Source organism: Schistocerca cancellata, chromosome 9 (genome assembly GCF_023864275.1).
Source record: "Schistocerca cancellata isolate TAMUIC-IGC-003103 chromosome 9, iqSchCanc2.1, whole genome shotgun sequence".
Classification (NCBI taxonomy): Eukaryota; Metazoa; Arthropoda; class Insecta; order Orthoptera; family Acrididae; genus Schistocerca; species Schistocerca cancellata.
Window position 1 is genome coordinate 135,637,277 of NC_064634.1, and position 23,491 is coordinate 135,660,767.

Below are 23,491 nucleotides of genomic sequence, written 5' to 3' on the forward strand. Positions count from 1 at the left end.
CTGGATTGAGCTACTGTCTATTGATCGATCAATGGCAGCTGAAATTGTTTAAATAAACAATATACCGCACTGCAGACAGAATAATAACGACTTATGTCTGTCCTATCCAACAGCCAGCACACAAAGAGTCCTTTTCACACCAATTTCCAGTTGAGGGAAGGGAGGGGGAAGGGTCAACAGTGTACTGTGGTGGTGGTGTTCTGAACTAGGTCTGTTGGTCTCCAGACACACAAAATTTGGTATTCCTGACAGTAAATTTGAATTTACCACCATTTTTAATTTCCCACATGCCAATTTACCAATACATCCAGGGGTGGGGGTGGAGGAGGAGAGGAGGGGATGGGAGAGGAGGGGGACTCTTGTGCCAGCTGGGGGAAACCCATGACATCATCAGGGATGTGGGTAATTAATTGATCAATTAATTAATTTGTATAATTCATTTGATATCAAAATTGCACCAGAAATGCTTTGTCCCACTACTCAGGTCGGCCATTTTTGTACCTCGTCGCCCTAATGCATTGTCTGCACACCATGGGAGAAATTTTTGGGCCCATCATTCTGTCTTCTAAATGTTCCTTTCCCTATTAGCTGCACATGGCTTTGAAGCCCCAAACGTCCACTGCAAGATTTGCTGTTAAAGCATCAAATTACCTGCTTGCTCTCTAATGCAGAAAAACACCATTCGAAGTAGAGCCACTATAAAGGCCCCACATACATTAACAATGTACCCGCTTCCATCAATACCAGCTCATGCTGATAACTTCCTGTCATCTCACAAACACGATGTCTTGGGTGAAAAACGAACATAAATTGTACCCTTGAATATGAAGAACAGTGACAGAATGTCTTGTCCCCTCTCAACCTTACTCTTCCATTAGTGAAAAACTGGAGTAAGTACACTCCGTCATCTGAACGGTTTCATTGTATTCAGGGCATAAGTATTTATCAGTCCAAAGTTTATTTCAATTTTATGATATTTGGTATTTGTAAAACTAATTTTAAGGCATCAGTGTACCTGTTACTTTTGTCATCGTAACCGGGGACAATAGTAACACAGGTAGGTTACGAAAGTAACATAGTAAATTAAGCCACATTTTATTACCTAAAGGACTCATACCCTAAAGGACTCGTACAGCAGCTTAAAGTATATTACCATTACAAAACATTAATTAAACATCAATAAACTTCAATTTTCATTCGTTTAAAATTATTATATTAATTCAAAGAGCAATTAATAGCACTGAACGAATTCAGGCATTATGAGTACATGTTCAGTGAGTCAATAAAAGAGAAAAGTAATGCATATCTTAGTCCCATCAGATTCACAATTGTAGCACACGTAAATGCCCCCCACCCCCTCCCCCCATGGTACAAGCAACATGAGGCCAACCCTCGAATTCTCAACACTGAATCCACTTCTCTTTGGGATGACTGTGATGGAAAGGCTCGACACATACAAGGCAGTAGCTATCATTGTCTTCCGATGATGATTCTTCAGGTTTTTTCTGGTTTCGCCCTTCTTCCGCTTTTTTCGCCTGGGGACGAGCCTTTACCTCTTCTTCTACAGCCAGATTCTCTGGAGTGTCGGTCAAAAATGCAGACTTTCTCCTTTTTCTTGTTTCTTGCCTTGGACCTGCGTTTGGAAGCGGACGAACACCTTCAGGTGAAAAGGCTGCTCGAACTGAAGAAGATGATTGTAAACCACTAGGTCCTGCATCACAGGCTGTGACGTTTGAAAGTGTTTTCTCGCATATTGCTACTAGATCAGGATAAGGTACCCTCCCAGCTTCAGATGGATCACTATAAATTGCTAATGATTCTGCTAAGGACATAGTTTGCTTTCCCTAATTGGAAGCTTGTGCTGGGCGATCAGTGACAGAAGATGGTGCAAAATCGTTTTCACTGAACGCATTCCTATTAAATGGTACTATGCCTGTGCAGTGAAACCCTGCTGCAATGTTTTTGGGAGTTACAGCAAGTGGAAGTGCTTCCCTTACAATTGATGGGATGTCACAAATTGACATGGTCTTTCCCGGATGATTCTTGATCCAGTTGTTAGCAAAAGCATTCACTGTCTATTTAAGTGGACCATAAACTGAACGGTCTGGAGGATGTATCCTGTGTGTACAGTGCAGTGGGAACGACAGCATAATAGTCCCCTTGCTTTTACAAAAATTCAGGCTTGTGATGGATAAATGAGGTTCGTGATTGTCGAGAAGCAATAAACATTTGTGCTCGGGAGTTGGTTTAGCAAATTTTACAAAATGATGCAAGAATAACAAAAATTCTTCCTTTTGCGTCCAGCCACTCGCATTTCCTGCTCCAGTGCAATCAATCTCGAATAAAATGATACAGTGACGAATGCCTCTTTCAGTCGACGTGATAGCTCCTGCCTGCTTTATTCCCCGTTTAGCAACAATCCTGTTTGGTTTCTGAACAGTGGTGACACCTGTCTCGTCCATATCCCAGATGTCCATGGGCTCTAACTTATATCTCTCCATAACATTGGCCAGGTTGTTGAAAAAGGCATTAACATTTGTTGGATTAAAGCTCGTTGCTCGAGCAAGACTTGTGGGTTGAGGCGACTGAATAGACAACTGGGGATTCCTCTTCATGAATGCTGAAAACCAGTCTGGACCAGCAGTTTGATTGTCCACCCAAGTTGATGGAATTGGTATATTGTTTGTCGTTGCCAGTTCGTGAGCTAATTTACGGAATCCTTAGGGCAAAGTCCGTAAAATATCTCCGACGCTTTAATCACATATTCAGTTATAATTTTTTTCTTGTTCATCAGAGAACACTCGTTTTACACTTCTATATCCAACACGAGGCATTGTGCTGCTATCACTCATACGTTTCTCTCTCTTTTTTTTTTTTTTTTTTTTTTTTAGTGTACCGATGCAATGTCACATGGCATACATTTTGTTTCTTTGCTGCTGCTCTAATACTTATATTATAATTTGCAACATCATCTGCCGCAGTTTGATATACAGTAGTAGGAGTTAGTCCTCTTGTATTCGTCCTAACCTGTGTTCGTGGCATAATTCCCTGTAACGAAATAACGAGTTTGTTCAGTAATAACGAGTTAGTTCAGCAGGACACTACTACTCCTAATAGTATCATAACTAATTTACTGTTCGCTAACGAAAAAAAGGGACCTGCAGCTAATAATACTTTTTCAGTAACGGGGACGAAAGAAACGCTGGTACTTTCGTCCCTAGCAGTAATGTTTCTTTTGTCCCTGACCATGGTTTTCTGTTTAATTGATATTTTAGACACAATCTATACAAGTAATGAAAAAGCTGATAATGGTGACATAAAACTGAAAGTTTCACATAGTTAAATTATTACAGTAGACTTACGTTTACAGCGTAATGCCACCGTTATCACAAAACTAAGAAAATTGAGAAAACTTAGGTGATACACTGAAAAAAACGGTTCCAATACTGGCCAACAATTGGTAGGCAGTTCGGAAATATGAAACGAATATGTTGTTTGAATCACGTGATTTTCGGAGCTACATGCGAACGTCGGGGAGGGATGTTACTTTCATACCCTGTTACTTTTGTCCCCGGTCTCCCCTATACATTTACTTCCATTAAATGCAATAATTTGTTATTTCATAATCTAAAGTATTTACTGTTATTGGTACTACTGCTAACAACAGTCGATCCCCATTCAAATCAAATGCGTTAGCTGATGTAATTTCGGATAGCATCTGCAGGTTCCATAATTATTTACAACCGCATATGCCACGGCGTATTTGAACGGAGCACTGTTTCCGTGCAGACGGAGGGCATCCCGTGTGACCTTAGGTCGGCCGATACTGCCCGAGGCCACCAGATTCCCTGCAGCGTCTGCAGCCTCTAGCATATACACAGACAGATTCATTGCGTCGTGAATTATTGTTTCCAAGATGATCGTAGCGCAACTTCTGGCAGCATTCCTGGTAGAATTAGCAACAGGTAAGATTGCAGTAGTCTCTACATCTATGTCTACGTCCATTTTCTGCAAACTACTGTGAAGTGAAGTGCATGGCAGAGGGTACTTCCCAATGAGGGATGGGAAGAACCGACCGGTTAAAACCGATACCGGTATTACAGTTCTGAGTAACCGGTAGTTTTTGGTTTTTCTTTAGTCTCAGTTATAACAGGTGTTTTTGTTTTTTCCTAATAAAGGAGTACAAAATATCAATTGGCCATAGCAGTAGTGCTAAAATGTGTCGTTCGTGTGCGTGCACTGTGAAAGACTTGCACGACGTGGTCTATGCAGTAGCTTCTCGCTGTCGTTGTCGGACATCCGTTGTACTGCAGAATGTCACCAACACTAGTGTGGAAATATTTTTACGAAGTGACGTAGCAATTGAGTACAATGCTTCATTTGCTTTAAAAGATTGTCTACTACTTCTATGAAATAATAAAAGAGGAAGGAAATTAAGATATCAGTAATAAATTAAAAACTTATCAACAGTTTATTCATAGTATACAATAAAAATAGAAAGTAGCTGACCTGTTGTCTGTGTCTACATAATGTGCCTTTATCTGCTTGTAGCCCTTGAAAACGGACAAATTAACACGAAAAACAGTTCTTTAACTACAGTTGTCATTCTTTACCATCGACTATTCGTAGTGCTATGATCACCGATTACAACATGATGTTTGAGCAGAGTTTCAAAAAATTGGAATCAATAGGAGAATACTGGTGATTTTTTTGTAGTATTCAGCCACTTACCACATTTCGAGAAAAGCAACGAGTAGCGGGCGGACTAATTTTTATTTGCTTATTTAACATAATATTTTGGTTCTACGTATGTTGCAACTTGGAGAGTAAAAATTTCTTTCCATCTTTGTTCGATTTCCACATTTATTACAGGAAACGACAGGAATAAAATACAGAAAATCGCTTACTTAAAAAAAAGGTTATTTTGAGCGGTGCTAACAGTCAGGTTAAACTAGCGTGGAAAAAGACGATATAACCAGCCCAGTAGTTTCAGCGATAATCGCAAACCCTACTTCCCATCATAGGCGTCCGCAAAGGAGGAGGAGGAGGAAAGGGGGGGGGCGGAGGAGTAACAGGGCCACTTGCCCCCTCCTGTAATGTGTGGTAGACTTTCTATTAATTTCGGAATTCTCTCGCATTTCTAGAAGTGGCTGTGTCTGACTATTCGGTCGCATGCAGGGCATAATACAGTCGCTTTCCGTGCGACTGCTACGGTCGCAGGTTCGAATCCTGCCTCGGGCATGGATGTGTGTGATGTCCTTAGGTTAGTTAGGTTTAAGTAGTTCTAAGTTCTAGGGGACTGATGACCATAGAAGTTAAGTCCCATAGTGCTCAGAGCCATTTGAACAGTCGCTTTAGTAAATACTAAGTTGTTTGAGTGTCTTTACAGACCATTGCCGATATAGTGTATTTAATCTTTTCTCTGTCCGTTCCTTGTACAATCCTTGATGAGCTACACTAAGGGACAGTTGACAGTTTAAATAACTGCTGGGCTAACAATATTTCAAAACAATTGGTCTAGAACTTGTGGAGATACACGATTTTGAACAAACGAACGTTTACATTTTTGTTTATATAGACGTACAGACACTCATAAACAGTTGTAAATAAATTATATACAAAAACATGGCCTTCCAATGGGATCCCCAACATAAGAGACGTTGGCAAACATACTCATAGTAAAAAGATCTATATCTTATTATTTATTGCAACAACTGCATATTGGTTTTAGTATAAAGAATAATAAAGAAGAGACTCTATTTGTTCGTCATAAATGATTAATACTGCATCAGTAAGTAATTAGAAATAAAAGAAAAAAAGGCTATAATTGAGAGATGAGAAAATAGCTATTCCCAGGAATTTAGTTTTTATTACAATTTTATTTTGCTTTCAGCGAAGCAACCTGATTGATTAATCATTGAAATCAGGTTTAGCAACTATGTCGAATTCTGTCAACAAGATTTGACGGCCTGCTTATTCTCATATTCTACTTAGGTTAGGTTAGTAGTTGTATCACGGACTTTAATTTGCTGGAACTGTGAGTTCACAATTTGTGACAGTAACTGTTACTGTTTTAAACATCCTCAACACTATTTCACTGTTTGATGAGCATCTCCTAACTCATACTCAAACCTTCAAAGTATCCAAATGGAAAACTGTGTCAATGCTTCTCATTAGTTCTTTCACCTAGTACTTGAAAGTAGCTATTTCCGTTAAGTAGCTGCGCTACATCATTATCTATGCTACATGTGGTACCAAAATCTGTTGCACTTTTTTTCAAGATGAGACGCAGCTTTCATTTAAGGCGTTTCCTACTATTCTATCAGTTTCAAGCATTCTACCTCGAACAGTCTCGTTTCTGTCCTCGGTCGGCAGAAGTCGGAAGTTTTCTGTGGAATGTCATATTTATGTAATTCCCCTCCCGCTGATCTTTGAGATCCTGCAGTACCGTAGAGAAGTAATAGCAACAGATTGTTGAAAACAAGTGGGTTGTGTAGGTGGCAGTTGTGTGAAACAAGCATACTGCTGCCACATGAACCAAAGGAAAAATACTTTTCTTGTATGGGGGGAAGATACGAGGTGCTATCCAAAATTTTCGGGACTGGTGCTGTCATCTGTTGAAAACCTTACCTTTGGACTAATGGTCATCACCACCCTCGAAGTAGTTCCCACCCACACGTACACACTGGTCCCAGCACTTCTGCCACTGGTCAGGCGTTTTCTAGAAGTCCTGTTCTTTGAGGGTGTTTATCACCGCCACCGATGCTTCTTGAATCCTCTCTAGAGTGTCGAACCGACGGCCTTTCAACTTGACTTTCAGTTTTGGGAATAGCGCGAAGTCGCCAGATGCCAAATCTGGCGAGTACAGTGGGTGGGGTTGTTTTTTGCCAGAAAGGTCCTGCTGAGCAAGGACGTGTGACAGGGTGCGTTGTCGTGATGCAGCAGCCAGTTCCCTTGACGTCAAAGTTCGGGCCGTCGTCGCCGCACGTTTTCACGGAGCCGTCGCAAAACGTCACAGTAGTACCCGAATTCACTATTTGGTTGGGTGGGACGAATTCTTCGTGCGCAATTCCCTTGGTATCAACGAAAATGATTACCATGCTCTTCACTTTGCTCTTCACCTGTCTCGCTTTCTTGGGTCTTGGAGAGCCCGGGCTCTTCCACTGGGGCGATTTTTGCTTTGTCTCTGGGCCATAACAGTAAATCCAGCTCTCGTCGCGTGTGATAACCCGTGACAAGATGATTGGATCATCAGATGCCGTCTGACGAAGGTCCGTGCACACTTTAACATGCTATGCCTTCTGATCGGCAGTCAAGATCCTAGGCACAAATTTTGCGGCTACACGATGCATGCCCAATTAATCATTCAACATTCATTGACATGTCCCGTAGCCAATACCCACTTCATCCACAAGGTCTTCAATGGTTCGATGTCGATCCGCACGAACCAATTGTGAAGTTTGGTAATGGGCCTTCCAGTGTGAGCATCATCTTCGACGTCTGTACGGTGGGCCCTGAACCGAGAGTGCCACTCAAACATACGCGTACGGCTCATGCTCTGTCCCCCAAATACTTATTGAATCATTGTAAGGGTCTCCGTAGCACTTTTCCCGAGATTCGCACAGAATTTGATACACAAGCGCTGTTCTGTTCGCGAATCCATCGTAAAATCGCCACACACCAAACACAGAGTATTACGGAAATCACTGTGGACACGCAACACGTCCTCCCAGCTGAATGCCACTCCGCACACTGGCTCATCATATATCTCGCTACTTAGCGGTGCAAAGACCTACTACTCCTACTTTCCACATGGCAGCACCAGTCCCGAAAATTTTGGATTCCACCTCATACACTGGTGTCCAAAATTAGAGCAACAAACAGAAATTTTGCAAGTCTGCATTTATTTTGGTACAAAACAATATAAAAAAGTGGTGGTAAAGTAGAAGAAATGTAACGAATACAGAACGTAAATAACTGCAACACGCATAACGATAGACAAAAATGTTCTTCGTTTTTCCCAACTTAACAAACTTGCATACACATTCCGACAACTGGTTAATGCCCTCAGTACGGGGTGTGACGCCCTCTGGCAGCAATACCGGCCTGACAGCGACGGGGTATGCGGTGGATGATGTCATCAGTCTCACGTTGAGGCAATAACGCCCTTTGTTTCTGGAGAGCTGCTCGCAGTCTTGGGTCGGTGAAAGCTGGTGTGATGCAAGCCGTCTCCCTAGTGCATCCTAGACATGCTCTATGGGATCCAAATCGGGAGAGCGAGCAGCCCACGCCATGCATGCAATATCTTCCGTTTCCAAGAAAACATCAACACTATGAGGTCGAGCATTATCGTCCATCAATACAAAGTCTGGGCACACAGCACCTCGCAAGAAACGCAAATGAGGTCCCAAGATCTCGTCACGATGCCTTGTCAATTCACCCATACCATTTCATGAAGAGTGGCTCGAGTGGTAAACATAATCTCTGCCCACATTATCAGGGATCCTCCTCGTTATTGGTCTCTTTCCACAATGTTTGGGTCCCGAAATCGTGTTCCACATTCGCTTCAGATGCGAATCCATCGAGAATCATTCTCCAGACTAAATCGCGACTCATCTGTGAAGAGAACACTAACCCACTGTTCGACCATCGATGAGCCCACTCTAGACATTCCCTTCTGTGAAGACATGTCAGAGGTAGACATACAGCATGTCTCCAACAATAAAGGCTACCCTACCGAAGCCTTCTGAATACCGTTTGCCTCGATACAACACGTCCACTGGATACTGCGATCTCACATGCCAGTTGCCATGCAGTTCAAACGCGGTACTGCCATTTTGTCTCACTGCGCTCTCGAGCGCTCTGGCGGCAGAAACCTGAAGTGCGGCTTCAGCCGAACAAAACTTTATGAGTTTTTCTACGTATCTGTAGTGTGTCGTGACCATATGTCAATGAATGGAGCTACAGTGAATTTATGAAATCGCTTCAATCATTTGTAATAGCCCTGTATAAGAGGAGCTCATTTCATTACCCAGTAGGGCATGTAACAACACTGTTCAATCTGTAAAGGATTTGCGTAACTAGTTTTTAAGTTGCTGGAAGTCCTGTGTAACAAGGAAGCTAATTTTCTGGGAAGATTTCACACATGGAGTTACTTTTTTTACCCTCTAGTAGTTCGGTGAATATAGAAACTGAAATCTACTGGGTTACTGCACAAGTTCGTAGCGTTTTTCCTTAAGTTTAATAAACACAACGGGTTCTCATAGCAGAAAATGTAGTCGTCAATAATATATTCTTCTTCACTATTTGCAACAGTCTGCCAACGCTAGGGTAGCTTTTTGATTCCGCAACTGCAGAATTAACGTTGTTTTGAGGCGAAAAACTTACGAGCCATTTTCGGAGCGCATTTTCATCTGGAAAAGAAGTTCCTTGAAGGCAGTTTGATAGAGAGCGGAAAAGGTGAAAATCTGAGGGCGCAAGACCAGATGAATAAGGTGGGTGAGGAATGACTTCCCAACCCAATGAAATGATAATTAAATCAATATCCTAAGCTGTCGACAGGCGTTGATATACATCAACGGAGGCAGTTGAAAATGTGTGCCCCAACCGGGTCTCGAACCTGGGATCTCCTGCATACATGTCAGATGCTCTATCCATTTTTTTTTTTCGTGTTTGATCGTTGTGTTTGGTCATTGCGGACGTCACATGACAACCGGTCAAGTTCGTATGTTGATCCTTCCACTTAGTTTTTTTATTACAGAGGCCAACCGGCTCTCTGCCCGAACACGCTGAGCTACCGTGCCAGCTGTCCATCTGAGCCACCGAGGGTACAGAGGATAGTGCGACTGCAGAAATTTATCCCTTGCACGCTCCCCGTGAGACCCACATTCCCAACTTAATGTCCACACACGACGTTCGTAGTGCCACTGCCCATTACACTCATTACTTGCGGCAGACAATCTCACCGAGTCCCGTAAGAGTTCGGGCAATGCGTGTGCATCCAGCACAGAAGGAGGAGGTCAATGGGCGGTTACCCTGAACTATATATGAAGATAGTCTCTTCTTTGGACATGTCCGAAAGAACAAATACCAACTTCATACAACTCTTATATGGTGTTTATCAGTCTAGCACAATTCTGGCGGTCGTTATCGTGGTGTAGCATCACTTCACGCAGTCATCCTGGTTGTTGTTCTTGTATTTGCAAAATGTCTCAGTGGTTGACAATAAATATCAGCAGTGAAGATCACACCTTGGGAAAGCAATTCGTAATACATGACACCATTGCTGTTCCACCAGATGCTTAACATTATCTTTTGTGCGTGCATGCGTGTCTTTGTACATAGAGTTGCTGATTTGTTTGGGCTCAACCATTCCTTTCTTTTCCTTATGTTAGCATAAAGAAACCGTTTCTCGTCACCAGCAACGATACAGCATGAGAATGGTCAGTGTTGTTCACGAGCCAATTGATGATGAGCAAGCCGAGATGTACACTGATTTTTGTGATATTGGCTTAGAGCATGCGGTACCTATCCAACCGATTTTTGGAACTTCCCCTTTGCTTGCAAGCGGACAGAGCAAAAATGACTAAGAAACAGGTTGTGAGAGCGGACCAGGCAGATAAAGCAGGCAGTTGGGCTGCTAAAATTTGCAACGTTTCCTCCACAGTAGTCCTCTCTGGTATCGAAAACGACGTCATTAAGACTCTATCGATGACACAAAAACAAATGACAAGAGAAGAAATAGAATCACAAAGAGAACCCTGTAACACTTCTTGTTATTATGTGATCTTTCCACCTGAATGGCTGCTCGTGCATACTACTTTACGTATTTAACAAAAATCAACATACTCCTTGCTTATAACAAGCTATATTGTCTGGCACAAACTAACACACATTTTTTAAAGTTCTCAGAACGATGTCTGGCTTTCCATTCCTCATTCTGTACATACAAATACAATTAGACACCTGACATTTGTGAAATTTTTTCTCACCAAAAAATACATTGCATCAAAGAACACACAAGAAAATACTAATACCTACGACAAGCACTCAAACGCATAACAACATAGATGCTCTCAGTTCTTAGTATAAATCAACAGCCATCCCAACTTTGAACACTAATGTGCCTCCAGCCACAGCAACGGCACGTACTACATGTTGCAGACACTGAGTACAAGGCAACTCATTGCCTGACCAATTACACGGCCATAAATAGTCTCCTCTAGTGTTTCACTTGAACTGAGACAAATCCGCAGGTCCAGCTGCTTTCAGAGAATTCACCTGGAGACTCCTATGGCAGTTAATTCTCCCTAACATGTTCGTGCAAAGGAAGAAAGAAAAAAAACTAAGCTCATTCACCAAACTCGTACCTTCGAAGGTGTAATCCAGAACTGCCTATGACGTCACAGCTGGAGCATCCTCTCGACGAATAGCAGCCATTGGTCACTAAAAAACTTCTGACACCAAAATATGGGGGTGTCAGAAACCAGTCCATCCCTAGACAGCAGTTGTTGGTATCGCTGCGACCATTTCTGGCTCCAAAATGTAGTCGTTGGCAGTAGCCCGTCAAGCGCTGACACAAGGGCAGCGCTTGACGGCGAGCGGCAAAAAGCAGCCACCAGGTCAGGCGGCTTTCAACTGTGGGCATTGGTATGATGACAACGATTGCGTGTGCCCACCCTGAGCAATGGTATTGTTATTCTAAAGCGCGTGAGTTGGGTGCTTCTGGTCAGTGAAAATCACGAAATGATGGGTTTTTACAGGAGGGTGGAAGTATTTCACTGCCTTGAACACGGCAATCTACTCACGGTCATAAGCACACCAGGCACGTTAGTTAGTTAGTTGGTTGCGTGTTCCATTGATCAATCGCACGGTACGGTAGCCGTTATGATGTGGAACGTGTCAAGTAAACAAAAAATGCACATATGAAACAAGATTTTTTAATATATATGTATATTACAATACAGAGTTAAAGATTAATATTTCCATTATTTACCCCATTCCCTTAAATGGCACAAAATGCATGCGCTATATTTATAGATTTATTTATTCCTATTCAAGAACTCATCTATGGTATAGAAGGAGTTGTCAAGGAGATATGATTTCAATTTATTTTTGAAGCTATTACTGCTGTCTGTCAGACATTTTATTTCATTTGGTAACTGGTCGAAAATTTTTACATCCTCATATTTTACCCCTCTGTGTGCCAAAGAATAAAGGATGGTGTAAGTCTTTCTTTTTCTGGTATTATAATCATGAATGTCACTATTGTTTTTAAACTGGTCCATGTTGTTGAGAACAAATTTCATTACTGAGTAAATGTACTGTGAGGCTGTTGTAAGAGTTCCCAATCTTTTTTATAAAGATGCCTACAAGATGTGCAACTATGAACCTCACACATTATTCTAACTACTTTCTTTTGAGCAGTGAATACTTTTGTTCTAAATGTTGAGTTACCCCAAAATATTATTCTGTATGACATCAGAGAGTGAAAGTATGCAAAGTATGTTAGCTTACTAATTTCTATAGCCTCAAAATTGGCAGTTATTCTGATTGCAAAAGTTGCTGAACCTAGTCGCTTTAGAAGATCCAAAATACGAATTTTCCAATTAAGATTCTCAGCTAAATGTATACCCAAAAACTTAGTATGCTCTATCCTGTCTACTGACGTCTGTTGATGTGTTATATTTATTGAAGGAACCGTAATTTTTGCAGCAGAAAATGGGATGTACTGTGTTTTTTCAAAGTTTAGAGCAAGCCCATTTGCAGAAAACCAATTAATGACTTTTCCAAAGACCTTATTTGTATCATTTTCAATTGGAGTTTCTTTTACTGGATTAATAATGAGGCTTGTATCATCAGGAAACAATGTCAGTTCAGCTTCCTGTTTCAGATAGCAAAGGAGGTTGTTCACACATATCAAGAACAGAAGGGGACCCATGATTGAACCCTGTGGAACACCTAATGTTATTTCACCCCAGTTAGATGAAGTGGCAAACTTATTTAAATCACTTGACCCATATAAGGAAACTTTTTGCTTGCTGTTCTGTAGGTATGACTTGAACCACTCATATGCTATTCCATTTATACCATAGAATTGTAATTTCTGTAACATAATGTCATGGTTCACACAATCAAATGCTTTGGACAAATCACAGAAAATTCCTCTTGGTGACATTTTACTATTTAAAGACTGTATTATGTGGACAGTGAAATTGCATATTGCTGTCTTAGTAGAACAGCATTTTGTGCGACTCTGATAGCTTCCAAAACTTGAAATCGAGTGGCTGCGAGCTACTGCCAACGTGTTGTTGTAACACTGCGCCTATTCCTGTCTTGCTGCTGTCCATGACCACGAGCAGTTGAGCGTTGTGCACAGGGTGAGCAAGCAGCATCGCTTCTGTCAGGCTCTGCTCAGCAAAGCTTCTCTCCATTGTGCCCATCCAGATAATCGGAGATCTTCCTTTAGAGATAGGGCTGTGTAGCGCCACAGTCAGGAGTTCCAGCACTATGGAGGCTTGGGGTAGATGGCGTCGATAAAAATTGTTCATGCCAAGATAGCGACGTAAGTCTTTGGAAGTCTGTGATCGCGGCATGTTCAAGACCGTGTGTACCTTGTTTGGTAGTGCCGTAGATCTTCTAGGGTTGATTAAGTACCCTAGAAACTCAATTTTAGTGATTCTGAATGTACTTTTCGAGGAGTTAATGACGACGATGGCCTCGCTCAGGCGCCGAGAGACGGTCTTTAGATGTCGACGGTGGAGTTCAGGCGACTTGGAATTGACCAGAGTGTCGTCAAGATACGTGCAACACAAGGTCTGGACAGCATTCCAAAGACCAAAAGTCATGTACATGCTATCGAAAAGCCCAAAGGTTGTGATAATTGCCGTTTTCTGAATGTCTTCAGGTGCCACAGCAATCTCCATGTATGTCTTCACACAGTCACATTTGATAAATACAAATAGGCCCACCAAGTCGTGGTTAAAATACTGCAGGGCAGGTGTGGTACCAGATATTAGTCAGGCGCAGTTTGTGCATTTAAAGCACAATAGTCTTCACATCCCTCCATGAACTACGGGACTTGTCGTTGATGGGGAGGTTTGCATGCCTCAGCGATACAGATAGCCGTATCGTAGGTGCAATCACAATGGAGAGGTATCTGTTGAGGGGGCAGTCAAATGTGTGGGTCCTGAAGAGGGACAGCAGCCTTTTCAGTAGTTGCAGGGGAAACAGTCAGGATGAGTGACTGATCTAGCCTTGTAACATCAAATAAAATGGCCTTGCCTGTGTTGGTACTGCAAATGGCTGAAAGCAAGGGGAAACTGCAGCCGTAATTTTTCCTGAGGGCATGGAGCTCTACTCTATGGTTAAATGATGATGACATCTCCTTGGGTGAAATATTCCAGAGGTAAAATAGTCCCCATTCGGATCTCCAGCTGGGGACTACCCAGGATCAGGAGAAACAGAACTGACATTCTATGGATTGGAGTGTGAAATGTCAGGTCTCTTAATTGGGCATGTAGGTTAGAAAATTCAAAAAGGGAAATGGATACGTTAAATCTAGATATGATGGGAATTAGTGAATTTCTGTGGCAGGAGGAACAGGATTTCTGGTCAGGTAAATATAGGATATAAACAGGGGTAAGGCAAGCGTGCGTTTAGTAATGAATAAAAAAAAAAGGACGTGGATAAGCTACTATCAACAGAATACTGAACACATGATTGTATCCACGATAAATATGAAGCCCACACCCACCAGAATAGTACAAATTTATATGCCAACTAGCTCTGCGGATGAGGAGGAGATAGAGGAAATGTGTGATGAGATAAAAGAAATTATTCAGATAGTTAAGGGAAGCGAAAATTTAATAGTCATGGACTGGAATTCGATAGCAGGAAAAGGAAGAGAAGGAAAAGTAGTAGGGGAATATGGACTGGGAGAATGGAATGACAGAGGAAGCTGCCTGGTAGAATTTTGCACAGAGCGTAATTTAATCATAGTTAACACTTGGTTTAAGAACCATGAAAGAATGTTGCATACATGGAAGAGACCTGCAGGCACCGGAAGGTTTCAGATTGATGAAGTTATTGTAAGACAGAGATTTCGGAACCAGGTTTTAAATTGTAAAACATTTCCAGGGGAGATGTGGACTTTGACAACCATTTATTGGTTATGAACTGCAGATTAAAACTGAAGAAACTGCAAAAAGACAGGAATTTAAGGAGAGGGGAGTTGGATAAACTGAAAGAACCAGAGGTTTTAGGGAGTTTCAGAGGGAGCATTAGCAAACGACTGACTAGAACAGAGGAAAGGAATACAGTAGAAGAAGAATGGGTAGCTGTGAGAGATGAAATAGTGAAGGCAGCAGAGGATCAAGTAGGTAAAAAGATAAGGGCACGTAGAAATCTTTGGGTGACGCAAGACATATTGAATTTGATCAGTGAAAGGAGAGAATTTAAAAATTCAATAAATCAAACAGGCAAAAGGGAATACAAATGTCTAAAAATGAATTCAACAGGAAGTATAAAATGGCTAAGCAAGAATGGCTACAGGGCAAATGCAAGGATATAGAAGCATATATCACTAGGGGTAAGATAGATGCTGCCTACAGGAAAATTAAATAGACCTATGGAGAAAAGAAAACCACCTCTATGAATATCAAGAGCTCAGATGGAAAACCAGTCTTAAGCAAAGAAGGGAAAGCAGAAATGTGGAAGGAATATTTAGAGAGCCTGTACAAGGAAGATGTACTTGAGGACAATATTATGGAATTGGAAGAGGACAGTATTGGTGCAACCAGCGTTCTTGGGAACTCTGCATTGTTGCAAGATGTATCCAAGATGGCGGAGATGACGTCTTCCAAGATGGCGGCATGTAGACTTGGCAACAGCGCATGATGTCATCCAAGATGGCGGATTTTGGTGGGATGATAGGTCAATTCGGCTACCTCCACTAACCTAACCCCCCTCCCCTCCTCCACAAAATTGGCGGGAAGTTCAAATTCCAATAGTGTAATGCAACACACCACAGTTATCTCAGCTAACCTAAGAAAATCGTGGGAAGATAGGTCTGCGCTACCTCCACTAACCTAAGTCATGCGACCGCCGCCTCTTCCTAGGAACTGGCGTCAAGTTTGAATTTTGGCGGGAAGATAGGTCAATTGGGCTATCTCTACTAACCTAAGAAAATGGCGGGAAAGTAAGGACACTTGGGCTACCTCCACAAACCTAAGTCACCAGACCGTCACCTCATCCTAGGGACTGGCGCCAAGTTTGAATTTTGGTGGTAAGGAAAGGTCACTTTGGGTTTCTCTACCACCCTAAGAAAATTGGGGGAAAAAACCCTCCACTAACCTAAGTCACCCGACTGCCACCTCTTCCTGGGGATTGGTGGGAAAGGGACTCAGCCTGCACTGGGCTGGTGGAGAGAGGAAGGAGTCTACTTATTTTGGAACACGTGATACATAACACATGCTCTGACATACCACACAGCATACAGACCTGCAAACTACCCCTAAATAACTCATGTATAATGCTCTTCACATGCACCTGGTAATTGTAAACTGTCAAAATAATGCATTGCACAGCCTACAGACCTGCAAGCCACTCGTAAATAATGTAATACATTTATGTCCAGAGAGCCAAACGACTCATAAATTGTCAAAATAATAATCCATATAAACGACTCTGCAAACATTGTTGCTAATCGTCAACTCTTGAAATCATCCAGCAGTCTTTACTTAAACAATTAGAGGCAGCACCACCATCCAGTGTGTTCGCCACAAGGTCCAGACTCCAACTGATGTAGTACACAGTACCACCACCAGAGGGCACTGACGTGTTCCGTGACGTAATCCAAGATGACAGCCATGATGTCAGCTGATGATGCAAGTACTGCTTTATCCAAGATGGCGGCAAACAGTGTGTTCACCACGAGGTCTGGACCTAGTACACAGTACCACCACCAGAGACCGCTGTTGTTTGTTTCGTGACAGAATCCAAGATGGTGTATGGGGGGGGGATGGTGGGAAAACGATTCTGCCTGTGCTGGGCATAAGTCTCCATCACAAGATCTAGACTCCAACTGACATAGTACACAATACAGCCACCAGAGGGTGATGTCATCCCTTCTGTGAAGTAATCCAAGATGGTGGTTTGAAGGGGGAAAACAGCGCGAAAATGACTCAGCCACAACTGGGATGCTGCAGAGAGTAAGGAAGGAGTGTACTTTATTTATTTTGGAACAATTTATTTAGGGAACAATTTTGAGAGATAGTATATTTATCACACTGATGCAAATTACATGCTTGGGATCACGCCACACAGCCCACAGACCTATAAACTACTCCTAAATAACGCTCTGCAGACACACAAACAACTCCTAACTCACCGAAATAATTTAAGTACAGACCTGCAAACTGCTCCTAAATAACAAAGCATAGTGATGTGCAGACAAGCTCAGTACTTGTAAACTGTCCAAATAGCGCTTAGCACAGCCTACAGACTCAGTCACAAAATAATGCAATCAACACAGACACGCACCTTCTGCCACCCCCTGTCCACTAGACCAAACAGGAGGTTACCTGCAGCCCCGTGAAGTGATGCGGCCGTCAGCTGCCAAACTACATACAGTTACCTTCAAGCATGAGGTGCTCTCATACTGCCTGAGAAATCCCTCTCGAAATACATGTTCACCCAGGCACCGTCGTTCACGCAACAGGGTGGGAGTGCCATCACAGTTGCAAGCCGCCGCCAGACGCAGGTGAAAGTTGCCTCTATTTTCGGGTATACAGTCAATGTTATACTGACGTCACAGAATTCCAAGGCGCACTCACACAGCACACATATGCGAGATACATCCGGGCAGCACGTGTCTTTACCATTGATGACAGAGGAGCACAGGGTGCATTGTTCCTAGTGCGACATGAGAGAGGTGTCTAACTGTGCTTAACTGCCCAGCATGACTGATGCAACGCCGGTTAGTGCACGTGTAGGTACAAACCATCAGAAGCACATCTAGCAAGGTTCTCAATTTTCTACTGATGTCACATGACTATGTAGAAAATAAGAACCAAATCGACCTCACGGAAATTGTATAGTGTCCCAGAAATAGTTATTGCTCGCTTTCTTGGTGTCTCAGCTTGTATTCACGGAAATTCTTGCCCTAACAGTACCTGTTTATGAAAATAGTGCAGAATAACGTCGAATGCAATCTTCCCCGCACACCTAACGTGGTACCCCATCTGTCACATGTTACCTTACTGCTTTCAACACACACAAATGTCCTCCGCTATGTAGAGGCTCCTATAGCCAAGCACAACGGATGTGAATGAATCGAGCATTATGATTGGCTCTTATCGAATTTACCTGCCGAGTTATTGATGCCGCCGGTATCGAAGCACCTTCCGCCTTTTTTTCCTTCTGCAGACAAGATTTTCAGCAGTTATTTTACATGGATCGCCATATTGCACTGGCAATTAAATCTTACAAACTACCATACATTTTGTCAACTGCAGAAAGACTCCTACTCAATTACAATGCTCTCCCACCAAGGACAGGAGCTTGAATATTAGTGGATAAAACTGATCTCCAACCTAGCAATATATCACTGAGTACCGTGTCAATTTAGTAAACATGCAATTTGTATCCTGCACCAAACAAAATCATCCCTTTTACATCATTTGTACATATACCATGAAGACGGACAGTACCATATATACTCCTCACAGCACTAGATATTTTCCTGCAGCCAATAATCAGGAGTCATCCACCCCAATGTGCGACTAGAGCACCCTCAATGGACCGAAGTCGCTCTCAGAACTGCTCTATAAATTCGGGCTCGTTTCCCCTTGGCACAAACACGTTACTGTTTCTGCTCTGAACCTGATGCTTTTCTACACACATCTCCAGACTCGGGGATTACAAGAACACATGTATTTTCACATGGTTCACCATAATACGAGGGGGGACCCAAAGAAACCGGATTGTTGACATAAAAAATCTATTGATGAACATTTTTACAAAATTACTTCAGTCACCTTCAAAATACTCTCCATTACATGCGATGCACTTGTCAAGTCTCTTTTCCCACTGTTGGAAGCATGTTTGGAATTCTTCAAGTTTGATATTGTCCAGTGCCCTTTGGGAAGCTGTTTTTACCGCCTCCATATTGTTATAACGCTCCCCTTTTAGCGTTTGTTTTCATTCGTGGAAATAGGAAAAAGTCGCACAGGGCTAGGTCCGGCGAATACAGAGTGTGGGGAACAACAGACCACCTCTGAGATGCCAAATAGTTGGTCACTCGTAAGGCCGTGTGTGCTGGAGCGTTGTCGTGATGCGGAAACCAGTCACCTGATTGCCAAAGTTCCGGGCGTTTCCTCCTCACTTCCTCTCGCAGATGCCTTAAAACATCCAAGTAAAAGTGCTGGTTAACAGTCTGGCCAGGGGGTACGAATTCCCGATGCACAATTCCATGAACATGAAATACGACAATGATCATAGTCTTCACATTTGACCTCACTTGCCTTGCTTTTTTTGGTCTGGGAGAGTTGGGAGTCCTCCACTGGCTTGACGCTTGCTTGGTTTCTGGGTCATACCCATAACACCAACTCTCATCCTCTGTAATGACTTTGTTCAAGAAGTTTGGATGACATGCAATCTCTGTTTTCAAGTCCTGACACACATTCATGCGGATGGTTTTTTGCTCCTGTGTGAGAAGGCGCAGAACAAATTTAGCAGCAACACGTCTCATGTGCAAATCCTCACTTAAAATCCGCTGGCACAAGCTCCAACTGATTCCTGTCTCTGCTGAAATTTGGTCGATCGTTTGGCGACGATCCTCGTTGATCCTTTGACGGACCTTTTCAATGTTCTCCTCGTTTCGCGATGTTGAAGGGCGTCCAGAATGAGCTTGGTCTTCAACACACATCTCACCACGTTTAAAGCGCCCAAACCACTCGAAAACCTGTGTGCGGCTCATAGTGTCCTCCTGGAAAGCTTCCTGAAGCATTTGGTGTGTTTCCATTGCAGTTTTTTAAAGCAGGAAACAAAATTTCACGCACAACTCTTTGTTCTTTTAAAGTTGCCATAACGACTTCGCAGAGGTAACCCGCCAACAGTCAGAGAACCACAATACCACACTTGCACGTTCAGCTCTACACTGACGCCGTCTGCACAGCTGTTTCATGAAGGTCTGTACTAACACCATCTAGCGTGAGAACCCTGCACTACATCTACAAGTGGCAGCACCCTTGGAGTCCGGTATCTTTTGGGTCCCCCCTCGTATTATACCATTTTCGCGGTACTTCTCGATATCAAGCACTAGGCAGCATCCTACCGATCGCTAGTGCAACATAATTCCCAAGATATAGACTGGAAATTATTTCTCTACAAACCCGAAATTTTAGCTAGGTGGGGCATGCTGTAAACCACTGACTGACTAGAAACTTGTCCGTCTGCGAAGACATTTACTCGGCATCTCGAAACAAATAGGGGAAACTGATATTTCCACTCTCAAATACCGGTGTCGGTGATGTAGTAGATTCCAGATAATCCCTAAAATTAACAGGGTCAACTGAAGTGTTTCTCACGTCTAGAGAACTGACAAACATGTCTCCCACGTGCTAGATGCACACACCACAATCGATCTTCTCTCAACTAAATAAAGGCGCGAAATGTGCAGAAGCTCAATCCTCTCAAATTTCCACGCAATCACGAAAGCTATCCAACAAATACTAAGTATTAGTTCGCTATTCGGTTGTCTAGATGACGGCAAAGTTAACTCAGATACATTCCTACACTCCAACAGGCCTCTGCACTCGGACAGCTGCTGCCGTTAACGGGAAACATGCATCACACCCGGACAGGTCACCGTCGCTACACGCACAGGTAGAATGCTTATCGTCATAAATCGGTCACATATGTGTTTTGTCCCTATACTTACAACTAAATGTTACGATCGCAGTCTCAGTTGAACGACATTTGACAATGAGCGAAGTATCGGAAATACACCCTGTTGACAGCTGTGGCTCTGGAAATAGAAATATCAGTACCATTCTTATGACTTGACATACTGTTCCAATGCTATCACAGTACACGTCAAATCCATACCTTCGAACATATCATGCACCCCCTACTACTAAGTATAATACTTCGTCAATAACTGATCACTGGCGATACGAAATAATACTGAGAGAAAATCAATCATGGGTGGACATGTATCATAAGTTTTTCTTGCGAGTGCCACCACTGTGTCCTAGAAAGAGAGACGTAATTGGCCAGATGTTAAAAAAACTCGATCCCAACAACTACTGTATATTACTGTCACAAGCGGTCATTGTTCTACAGGCGCACACAAGTATCCATGTTAAAAGCTATACTGGCTTTATAAGTCGAGGTATGACATTACCTCTGAATGAGGTGGTTTTTCGAACCGAACAATTACTGAAATGGTGATCGCTGGAGTGTATATTATCAGACCAGCACTCCAGTTACACATAGCCCACGATGCGACCTCATTATAAAATCGCTGAATTTTGGAAGTGATTCAGCTGAGGGACATGGTATGTAAGCAGTATCTGCGACTCACTCACACCCAGCGCCGGCTTTAGGGTGGGGCGACTCGGGCGGTCGCCCAGGGCGCCGGGGCCCAAGGGGCGCCACGTACTAAACGCATGTAAAAAAAAAATTACAATTTACAATCACCCATTTCGCGAAACTAAAATATTATTCAGTCTCATTCAACATACGTCGCTAATCTCACGAATGCGCGATGAATTCGGGGTAGCAGAAGAGAAATCATGCTGAATGCAATCTTCGTATTGTCTGCAACCATCCATGTTTGACGCGGGCTAGCACGGGCTCTACCAAAGCGCCTCTCTTATTTGTTTCAAGAACTGCAACAAGGAAGAGTCCATGCGGCCGCACCATCTCTCGTTTACAACAGAAACTACCGGTCGCTCCAAATAAAAGAAAATACAGACTGTGAAATATACATTACATTATGATTTAATTAATACGAATGTATTTATATCGAATATTTGTGACTTAATGACTCATGTACATTAATTAATAGATCATGCAATGCGTGCACTGCATTCATAGAGAATTCTCCCCTAACTTACTGAAATAATACAGCGCCACACAATGTTTGTTAGACTGCATATGTTGGCAGCGCTACGATTTGCACCCGCATGTCAGTAATTGTCAGTAAGAGTCGGAGGCAGCGGTCATGTTTTCGTGGCTGAATAATTGTGAGTGAAACGAGTGTCGTGACTGTGTCAACATTTTAATTTTCTGGTAGGTGCGAAAAACATTTTTATCTTTCAGTTCAGGTTTTTTTCTAGTTACGTCTACTGATAGGTGAATTTCTTTATTTGTTATAGATCGAATATTGTGGTCGCGAAATAGAGCAGTGTCCAAGCAATAATTTGTCAAATTATTAAATCATGCCAGAAGAGAAGGAAATGATTAAAAAAAAGCTTTCTGGTTCAGAAAATCGGAAAAGAAAAGCTGAAAAAGAAAAATTTCTTGAAGAAACTAAAAAGCACATGAATATTTATAAGTACCTTAAAGGAAATTCTAAGGCAAATACTTCAGATATTGAATCAAAAGTCCATGTATCAGCAAATATTTCTTCAGACTGTGAACAATTATACACAAAAAATATACAATCACCTATTGAAGGTGATCAAATTGACCAGCGCAGTACATCTTTGCATGAATCCTCTGATATTTCTTCAAGTCAAAATCAACACATGACATCTGTGGTCGATGAAAGTATCAACGTTCTTGCAATAAAAGAATACAATGTTTCTGATGTAGGTACGTGGTCAAAAGTACTTAATGCTAGAGATATAGATCGCATTATAATATGTGGACCCTCACAAGTATGTCTAAATAACTTTCCAAAAGATGAAAATGGGCGTCATTTCTCTTCAACTCATTACACAAGAAAACTATCAAACGAAGAAACTATTAGACGACGGTGGATAGTTTATTCTGTATCAAACGACAGTGTCTTTTGGTTTTGTTGTCGACTGTTTGATTTAAAGTCAACTACTAATTTGACTACCACTGTGGGTTTCAGAAATTGGAAACATTTAAGTGAAGCTCTGAAACTGCATGAAAATAGTCCTAACCACAAAAAAGCATTTACTCAATGGACTGAAGCTGAAATCAGGTTTAAAGCTGGATTAACTATTGACAAGGAAGAACAAAAGCTAATTTCTAAAGAAATTTTACGATGGAGCAATGTGCTTCAAAGATTGATGCACATTACTTTGTATTTGGCTGAAAATAATATGGCATTCAGAGGGTTCTCAGATAAATTATTTACCCCAAATAATGGAAAATTCTTAGGTCTTGTACAGTTATTGGCAAACTTTGATCCAATCATGGAAGAGCACGTCAGACTGGCATTGAATGGTGATTTGGCTGACCATTATTGCGGCAAAAATATACAAAATGAATTAATAGAACTCATGGCATCACA

General features: G+C 42.2%; 1 protein-coding gene across 1 annotated transcript in view; it reads left to right on the top strand.

Moving 5' to 3' along the window:
* Positions 1 to 3,807: 3,807 nt before the first annotated feature.
* LOC126100354 (lachesin-like) overlaps positions 3,808 to 23,491 on the top strand; it is a 133,320-nt gene continuing 113,636 nt past the window's right edge. Inside the window, exon 1 of the mRNA XM_049910965.1 lies at positions 3,808 to 3,965. Within this exon, the coding sequence (XP_049766922.1) occupies positions 3,917 to 3,965 (49 nt within the window). The 5' untranslated portion in view covers positions 3,808 to 3,916. The remainder of the gene's footprint in view (positions 3,966 to 23,491) is intronic.